General features: G+C 33.4%; 1 protein-coding gene across 1 annotated transcript; it reads left to right on the plus strand.

Annotated features, from left to right (window-relative positions):
• Nucleotides 1-1549: 1549 nt before the first annotated feature.
• LOC123705610 (opsin-3-like) lies at nucleotides 1550-5125 on the plus strand. Its single transcript, XM_045654481.1, has 8 exons — nucleotides 1550-1689; nucleotides 1931-2122; nucleotides 2563-2778; nucleotides 3123-3253; nucleotides 3499-3632; nucleotides 3850-4043; nucleotides 4123-4224; nucleotides 4439-5125. The coding sequence occupies exons 1-8, from the start codon at nucleotides 1640-1642 to the stop codon at nucleotides 4539-4541; spliced, it is 1122 nt and encodes a 373-aa protein (XP_045510437.1). The 5' UTR covers nucleotides 1550-1639; the 3' UTR covers nucleotides 4542-5125.
• The last annotated feature ends 4818 nt before the right edge of the window (nucleotides 5126-9943 follow it).

Genomic DNA, 9943 nt, shown 5'->3' on the forward strand with positions numbered 1-9943 from the left:
ATATAAAAATTTATTATCATATGACTTAAATCTGATCTCTATAATCAATTAATTGTATAGTGTATACCTAGGTACTGTTCTTTAAATTTCCTGTTTATATATAATGTAGAGAATACTTTACTAACAATTAAATAATCTTTGTATGAAATTTATTTCCATTTTGAGGAACTTTGTTTACCTGTTTGCTTTTACAACATAAAATAGGACACTGTATGAATTCGTAGTTTAGGTAGTACCGCACTACCTATACTTACAAATGTAAGTAGTGGGTACTTGTTCTTATTTTTGCTCACATCTTTCGATTATGAACCGTTAAAAGATGAGAGCAAAAAAAGAACCCATTGAAAGCAAAATAGCTTATTTTTATCCTATCAATTAATTTAATATTATCATCCACCTCCACAAATTTAACAGTGAAACAAAAACGAACATTGACCCTTGTTGACAGTTCCCATTTTTGCCGGATTTAAAAAAGGAGGAGGTTCTCAATTCGGCCGGTATATATTATTATACCTTTTTTATGTAGATATGCACTACTTAACTTAACTAATAATATACTCCGGTCTACTTAACTTAACCGATTTACGTGATTCTTATTTCATTTATTTCTAATTATTGTAACTAATCGTACATTTACGCAACACAACAAATAAAAATCGATAGCGAATGATAACAATTAAAAGAATTAATAAATAGAAACAAAAAAAGCACACAGTTTTAACACACCTAATGGCTGTAATCTGACAGTTCACATTGGTTAGTAATCTAGTCAATAAAGATCCGAAAGAAATAAATTCTAGATAACAAGTATCACTCCGAATCGAACGAGCTACAATTAAAGTTTTTGGTGCTTTCGCAACAACTAGAGAATATCTGGGTACATTGTTGAGCTTATTACAAGACTAGAGGAACTTCTCTATCTGATTCTCACATTAGGAAAGTTGCTTATAATATTTTTTATTTGCATCTACTTCCTACTATTAATCATGAATCTTAACACCGTACCCAACGCAAGCAGTAAACCTGCGTCATTTTTGTGCGTAAAAATAATGTAACCATTCGGAAAAAACTATAGGTAGAAAAGAATGTATGTATTCAAGCTGTACATAGTTGAAAACCAGATAATTTTAAGCACTTTTGATTCGTAATCGTAAACCTATATCTAGTAGTCAAAAGTTAGAGTACCTACCTTCGAAGAATTTCTACAAACTATGATAACAAGGTCTTAAAGGTTGCAAATTGCTCCGTTCTAATGAAATTAAATTTATATAACGTACCTAGTAATTACTTTCACTCAGTTAAAAAATAACAGAACAAGTCCCAAAAACTGCTATAATATTATATGCTGGTGTATTATGATATGGAAAGATCCCTGAACTAAAACAACACAACATTGCTAATTAATTCAAATACAAGAAGAAACATCGCTCCTCATGTAATACATTCCTGATCACAAATAAACAAGATCTTTTTTTATATTGAATTAAAGATTTAACAGTCACGCAAACGAATACTTATATAAAAGGGCTCTTCGATGGAAACTGCACAAGTGAGAAGCGACATCAGTCGAACTACTCACTTCGTCACCAACATTTTATTTTATTTATTTTTATAGGAAGAAGCGAAAAATTCAATCAAAATGGCAGAAAATTTCACAGAAAACGAACCTATTGCTTTTCCTTTCAAAATGTGAGTATAGGTTTCTGAAATTGATCCCTTTCCCTATGAGCTCGAAAAGTATGTAAAAAATGTACCTATTATAATAAGTTTCTGAAAATTTTTCCTTAAAATAAATCTGCATTGTTTACAAAAAAAAAATACAAAATACCTACAACTTATTTTTCAACGTTTTCTAGGCTTCGGTAGGCTTTAACTTAAAAAAAATACTTACAATTTTTTTTTGTTTACTTTTTCACAAAACATTTTCCAGGGTATCCCACGAGATCCAAAAGCACATGCTGGGCTGGAACATACCGGAGGAGCACCGGCACTTGGTACACGAACACTGGCGACAGTTTCCTGACGTGGATCGATCCTCGCACTATCTCCTGGCGCTCATATACACCATCCTCACCATCTCCTCTGTGACCGGCAACGGACTCGTTATTTGGATATTTAGCACGTGAGTATCAAAAATTTTTTTAATGTAACGTAGTTTCGCTTTCATTTCAATTTCTACTTTACAAATTACATTAAAGGAAGAACTCAATTCGACTGCATCATTTTGGGTTTATCAACTCAAACTTTCGACAGTGTTATCCAATTTTGATAATTCTTTTTTTTTATGTCTAAGGTGGTACCCCAATGTGGTCCCATTTAAATCAGTTCTGACAATTTGAACGCGATTTAATTATCTGTTAAAAAATAATAATTAATATAACAACAGTTTATGTTATAACTTCGGCTAAATTTAAATTTTTAATACCTACTTATGGAAACTCACGAAAACTACACCCACTCTAGGGTTTAGACTTTTTTACATTTCTCTATAAAAATAATAATTATTTTTTTGGGTGATCTACTAGATAAAAACTTGCTTACTATATAAATGCCTTCCACCAGATCCAAATCCCTGCGCACACCAAGTAACATGTTCGTGATCAACCTGGCGCTCTTCGACCTGGCCATGATGGGGGAGATGCCGCACCTCATCTTGAACTCCTTCTACCAGAGGATGCTGGGCTACGAGCTCGGCTGCGACATCTATGCGGTGCTGGGCTCGCTGTCTGGTATTGGTGGGGCTATGACCAACGCTGTTATAGCGTATGATAGATACAAGTGAGTTATATTTGTTATTGATATATTTACTAAATTACCATTTTCTCTAGATTTTCTAGTAGAATCAATTCTAGAACCTTATAAATGTTTACCTATCGACTCTATCCTCATTCATCGATACATTCCTAAGTAAAACTAAATACCGTAAAACAGATTGAAAATGTTTTACAGCTAATCTTTCTATAATTATATCAAACACGAACACAACCACGTTTTTCATGTATTCTGTATTGACGAGACATTACTTCTTTCGTAATTCCTACTGTACCTACCAATAAAAATTTAATTCTACACTATACGTTTAACTACAACCCAATAAATTAATTTTATGTTTTCCTTCCCAGAACAATATCCTCACCAATCGACGGGCGAATCAACAGAACCCAGGCAACACTACTAGTTATATTCACGTGGCTCTACGCGATGCCATTCACGGTGTTTCCGCTCACGAAGACCTGGGGTAGATTTGTTACTGGTATGTAGAACAAATGTATCTTGTAGAATAACTTCTATTCAAAGATTTTTAACTTTGGGTCAAATGAATAGAACAGCAGCTGTTTTCTAAATCGATTTGTTAGTCTAAAACGGGGAATAAACCCACTAACTACTGTAATACGGAAAAGGTTAGAATAATATAAATATAATACTTTCTCAAAGGGTTGTTCCAGACTCCAAACAATTTTATTAACAATTTTAAATACTTTTTCTTATTTTTTCCAGAGGGTTTCCTAACAACATGTTCATTTGACTTCCTGAGCGATGACGTAAAGACGTTTGTATTGTGCATATCTATTTGGAGCTATGTGATTCCAATGACTCTTATCTGCACCTTCTATCTCAAGCTATTCGGTGCTGTAAGTATATATACAGAATGTATGTAATGTTCGGATCTTAATAGTTGGACCATTTACATATGTACCACTATTCTTTCAAGGTTTTCATTTGAAACTCTCATAAGAATATCTTCATAACTAATGTACATACCTACCATTTATACCGGTATACATCTTATCAAAGAAATATCCAGGACTTCTTTAATCGATTGAAATTAGGTATATTTATTTTCCGTAGGTGCGCCATCACGAGAGAATGCTGAAGGAGCAGGCCAAGAAGATGAATGTCAAATCGCTTGCTTCTAACAAAGAAGATGCTGGTAAGAGTGTGGAGATCAGAATCGCGAAGGTGGCATTCACCATCTTCTTCCTGTTTATCTGTTCTTGGACGCCTTATGGCATCGTTGCCATGATTGGAGCGTTCGGAGACAGGTACGTAAATATTTAAATAAAAAATTCAATTTCATTAAAGTTACTTAAGTCAACTTTTAATGCATTGTCTTTGTTGCAGATCATTACTAACACCTGTGGTGACGATGATCCCAGCAGTATTCTGCAAAGCTGTTTCCTGTCTCGACCCCTGGGTCTACGCTATTAACCACCCAAGATTCAGGTGAGTCTATTAACATTAATATTTTTTTCGTATATCTATAATTACCATAAATTATTAGTTATTAAAGTTCCTAAGCCTTCAATTAAATGTATAAATATGCAACCGCAAGATAAAAAACTTTCTTGCGCTATTGAGATACAAAACTGCTACGGTAGATATGCGGCAAAGTGCTCTTTTAGTCTATGGTGTTAATTATTTTCTTTCTAATTTACAGGGTGGAGTTAGAAAAGCGGGTGCCATGGATGGGAGTCAGGGAACCTGATCCCGATACTCAGTCTTCCACCGGCAGCGCAGTCACCAATTCCGCAGAGGCATAGACAATCAAGAACTGACCATGGACAACGATAACCAAAGACAATAAAAGCGACGACAACGACGACCATAGGCAACGTTTCAGGATACACTAGCATTTGTTTCTATTCATGAAATAATAATGAAGACAGACTGAATAGCTTTAAAAGTACTTGTAATCGTAATTTATATTGAAGCTGTCCATAATGTAAAGATCATACATACTATTAAACATTGTATGAATTTTTTTTTATATACAGCATTTCAAATAATAATACTACTATTTCGATACTACAGAGTAATCCAAAACTGGATCATACCAACTAAAGAACTAAATTTCCAACTTTTTGTAGCTTTGAAAGAAAAATATTATTATAATTATTAAATGAATAGGAATATTTGTTAGATTATGATATTATGATATTCAAAGAGCGCAATATATAAAACTCAGAGGACAGAAAAAAGGTCTAATCATTCGCTTAAAGCATAACAGACTGTATTTACCTTGTATTTATAATAAATAGTTTTAATAATGACGATGATCCCAAACGACTACGGCGAACATTTTTTCTAGTGAAAAAAGAAATATAACATGATGAAAATAACTATACTTCTATCCTTTTATTTCCTTCTATTTTTATGCAGTCCACTACCTTGTATCATTATCTGACTACCTACAAACTTTGATAGCGCGCAAAATTTTTATAAATCTATAAGTAAGACTTATGTAATATCCAGTATTTGTTTCGCGCTCTAACATAATAATTAATTGCTTTTTATACCTAAACTTTGTAGACTATTCAATTCAATAGATGGCGCGCGGTGTGTCCCTTAATTTATGGAACCGAAAGAAAGCAGGGATATATTTTTTTACTTAGTACTTATAGATATAAAAAATTTAAATGACGAATTATTTTTTAATTAATTTATGTTTTCTCTAGTTCCAGTTAGTCGTAGTAATAAAATAATATTATTATAAAAAAGTACGTACCTCAGGCACCTTCCAGTCAGTGAGTGAGTTAATTAATCCTTGGAACATAGTTTTGGTACAAAGTTAATATTATTATTTATTACCAAGTTACATAGGTAGGTGTAAGCAGCTTTTTTAATTTAAAAAAAGGTGGCTTAAAGAGTTTTTTTATCTAGGTACCAAAATTATTAGAAGAGAATAGTAGTTAATATTACTCAGACATTAATATTATGTACCTACTTAAAAAAATTACGCTTATTTTTCATTTATCACCTGCCTAAATTTGAATAAAGTACACATAATATGCAATTTTTTTTAGATCATGGCAATTAGCGAAGACTTTATGCCAGTGTCCAGTTAAAAATTAATCTATAATCGTAGACAGAGTAACTAATAGACCCAATGACGATACCTTTCTCACTTACACAAGAAAGAGAGCGAAAATACCATAACAAATGCATAAGACAAAGACACAAATACCCAATTTTTTGTCCCTTATGCTAGGCGTCCACTAGGCGGATCGGGCCGGGCCGCATCGCAACGCAAAAATACGCCGGCCTATGTTTTGTATGAAACATCGTCCATTAGCGACGGATCGGGTCGGGGCGGGCCGCAACGCATTGGCGGATATAGATTCGCAGGCGGATTTCTGCCGGCGGTGCGCTGCGGCCCGACCCGTCTAGTGGACGCAGGCAGGCGGATGTGTGACGTCTGTAATCTGTTAGATAAAATCCGCCTAGGCGGTCCGCCGCGCCCCGTACAGGTGGACGCAGGAGCAAACAGCGCGTCCATTAGAGACGGCCCGTTGCGATGCGACCCGCCCCGATCCGTCTCTAATGGACGCCTAGCTTAAAGTGTGTAACCTGTTTTTCAAGATCAGCAACTTGAGTTGCGAAACAAACTTTGACAGTTCGTGCCTTCATCGTGCTTGGTGTTCGAATTTTGGATATTATTTAGTAAAAAATCGATACGAGTAGGTACATTGAAAAGACGGTGAAATTATCTTAATATAGAAGTAAATAGAATGGTGCGTTGTCGTGTTATTGCATGTTTACGCGATAGTGAGAAGAAAATTGCCGGTGTGTCTTTTCACGCGTAAGTACGACTTTATTGTCCTTATTTATAGTTTCTCAGTGATGATTATTTATATTTTAGTCTAAAGTAACAACAAGTCGCGTTAAAACAAGGAAAATATTAGCGTAATATCGATTTTTACATTCAATAACCTATAAACATCAACAAGTGAGTGTTGCCAGTGTCGGGAAAAATAATACCCCGATCATCAATAAAAAAAATATTGATTTGACAATATGGCGAAACTCGAAAGTAAATGAATATGAAATCCCATAATAACCCAGTGTTTCGGGAAGACTTCGGCATCGAAAACATATTTTAATTTATTATTTCTCATAGTAATAATTGTGATTGACATAAAATTACACTTATAATTTTAGAGAACCTGAACTACCTGCGAGCATTAATTATTATTAACCTATGTTTATCGATTTGTTTCCAGATGATCCAGACCTACGTAATTAATGGATCGAAGTGGGAGAAAAGATTGGATTCTCACAAAATATTGTAAAATATGAACAAGCCAATGAAAAAGTAAGAAATGTGTACACGAAATTAACATTGTTTCGTCATCAATAATCAATCTGTTTATATTTTTTTGTATTTACTAAATTGATTATAAAGACAAAAGAAAAATCTCTTATCTGGTTTTATTTAATTGCTCCTAAAAATATTTACCCTTTCCAAAACATCCGGGAGCTCGGATACTGTGGCAACATTCAACTTATACATTGACAAACTATCTTTGTCTCAGTCGCGGTTACAGAGGTCTATAATATATATACCTAATTATTTTGTAGTTCTATCATTAAAAAAATAAAAAGCGCATTGATAATAATTAATGTTTCGTAATAAAAAATGTTATTAATTAAATCTATTAAGGGGGGTTAGGCGGCCAGCGAAAATTCAGCTATTCGGGCCTGAGGTAAGCGGTGAGGGGGTCCGCGTTTAATATGGAATCAACGTGCTCGAAACTAAAAATCGTAAGCGCCATTCACATTTTTATCAAAAAGTGAATGAAAATATTTAGTATTTTCTAAATCTGAAACAGCCACGAAATCGAGAAGGTAAATATCTAGGTATGTATTTGTGATTTTATACGAATTATTTTCGTAAAATACGGTTGTAATGAGCATTTATATGATAATTTAGAGGTAACTTCAGGATTTTTTTTATCGAGCAAAATTTTTCTGATCGTGTTTTGGAAATAGTCATCCGATCACACATACGTTCTGTAAATTTACATATTAAAAATTTCAGTGCGAAAAAACTTCAATATTTTCAATTATAGCTCATAGAAAACAGTCCATTTTGCCGTGTTCACCTACTAAGGGCCCTTAAGTAACTACCTCATTTATCATACTCTAAGATCCGAATTTGGGTCGACCTTCAGCCATCTGTAGCAGATTAAACCAGATGAGATTTCTTTTTTAACAATATTAATGTAATTTGTGAATAAATAATATGCTAACTTGCCTATCAAAAACTGTGCTCTTGCACTGCTGGATCTCGTTCTATCATAGTTAAAGGCCCATAATCTTTATATATAAAAATGAATCGCAAAATGTGTTGGTAAGCGCATAACTAGAGAACGGCTGAACCGATTTCGATAATTCTTTTTTTATTATATTTCTTGAAGTACGAGGATGGATCTTATGTAGAGAAAACGTAAACATGTACCACGGGCGAAGCTGGGGCGGACCGCTAGTATTATTAAAAAACCTTTTCTATACATGATGACTACAGACTGAACATTAAAACTTTGTAGAAAATAATATAATTATGTGACACAAGTTGCAATAGTTACTTTTAGTGTCAAATGAGCATCTACATTCTACGTACAAGTTTTAAAATCAAATATGCGATTATTTATAGGTCTAATATTTTAATTTTAAAGGTACAAATAAAAAGAATTACATGGAGTCTACCTAATACCTGACAATTATTGCACATTTACCACTTATAAAATACGTTAAAATATTAAATCAGTAAAAACCTTACAGCATATTATTATATACTATTTATAGAGTGCGAACAACGAAGTGGGAACAGTAGACACAGGTGGGAACAAGTAACAACACGACGTTCCCGCCGCGAGCGCTCGTAGTCGTGGTTGAGTGCAGTGCTATCGAAGTGCGTTTCTTTAGGGATTTTTTTCATATTTACGAATAAACATGGTGAAATGTGCAGTTTGATCTTGCACGAACGATACTAGAAAAAACACAAAATTGAAATCCAGTATCACATTTCATCGATAAGTCGATTGTTGTATTTATTTTTATGAAAATAAATCTAGCATCGCGGGGGTGAAGGGGAAGTGGGAGGTGGACACGCGCAGGCTCGCCCGTGCACCCTTCGCGCAGTGCGCACCTCACTGCCGCTACGTGATCGTAGTGATGTAACTTGACCAGCGATGTACTCGATAGTTTACAAGACATTTCTCCTTTAATAACTTATTAAACATAAAATTTACTTAAGATACATATTTATTTACATAACTTATCGATAGCTCAACACGCAATTGATATCTACCCATCCCTATATTTTGTCACACACACATCTATATAGTATCTATAGCTCATCTGCCTACGAATTACTTGCTCTGTGGCCTACGATGCGCACTAAGAAATTTATGCAATATACACGCGCTCTATACAGCTATTGTAATATTATATACCAACTCTAAGGTAAAAACCTAAAAACCTGTAATTATTGATATAGGTCTACCAGAATCTGATGGCATATTTTTATTTAAGAAATAAAAGATTTTCATGTGGCAACTTATTTGACAACTATCAAATTGGTTGTCAAATTAGTTGTCTTTTTTGCAGTTGATGAATAATTTTTAGGAATTTGTCTAAAAAATCTTCGAAAATGTCGAAAATGCCGCTGCGATCACAAGCGAGATGTGTTGTTTATATTGTTGATAAGAAAACATTCGATGAAGAAGGGTCCAACACATCACAATTTTCAATTTTGAAGATTTTATTGGTAAATTGGATTTACCCGTTTTGATACTTTAAATTATAAAAATATTATATGTAGGTAACTATAATATTGTTTGTTGATTAGAATATAATTTTATGAAAATTATTACAGGAGTTTCCAATACGGCTATTCTTCAAGTCAAAGCTGTCCAAGTCAATTTTATAATGTGTATCTGTTAATACTTACGAAAATAAACATAGTTTTATTTTATTTTTATTTTATTTAATAAAAAAATATAAGCAGTTTTGATCTACATTATCATTATATCGATATTTTCACATGGCATACTGGTAATAAATATACAAATAATGTGTAAATAATAATATGTATTACCTGTATACTGTATAAAAGTAATATGTATAATTCACAGATATATAAACATTACTTATATTTGGA

This window comes from Colias croceus, chromosome Z (genome assembly GCF_905220415.1).
Source record: "Colias croceus chromosome Z, ilColCroc2.1".
In the NCBI taxonomy this organism is placed as follows: Eukaryota; Metazoa; Arthropoda; class Insecta; order Lepidoptera; family Pieridae; genus Colias; species Colias croceus.

What these genes read in the sequence shown, in the direction of transcription:
- LOC123705610 (XM_045654481.1), top strand. Translation starts at nt 1,640, where the DNA reads ATGGCAGAAAATTTCACAGAAAACGAACCTATTGCTTTTCCTTTCAAA. An exon ending in CTGGGGTAGATTTGTTACTG is followed by an intron (nt 3,254 to 3,498) that starts GTATGTAGAACA and finishes TATTTTTTCCAG; the next exon opens with AGGGTTTCCTAACAACATGT. An exon ending in ATCTCAAGCTATTCGGTGCT is followed by an intron (nt 3,633 to 3,849) that starts GTAAGTATATAT and finishes TATTTTCCGTAG; the next exon opens with GTGCGCCATCACGAGAGAAT.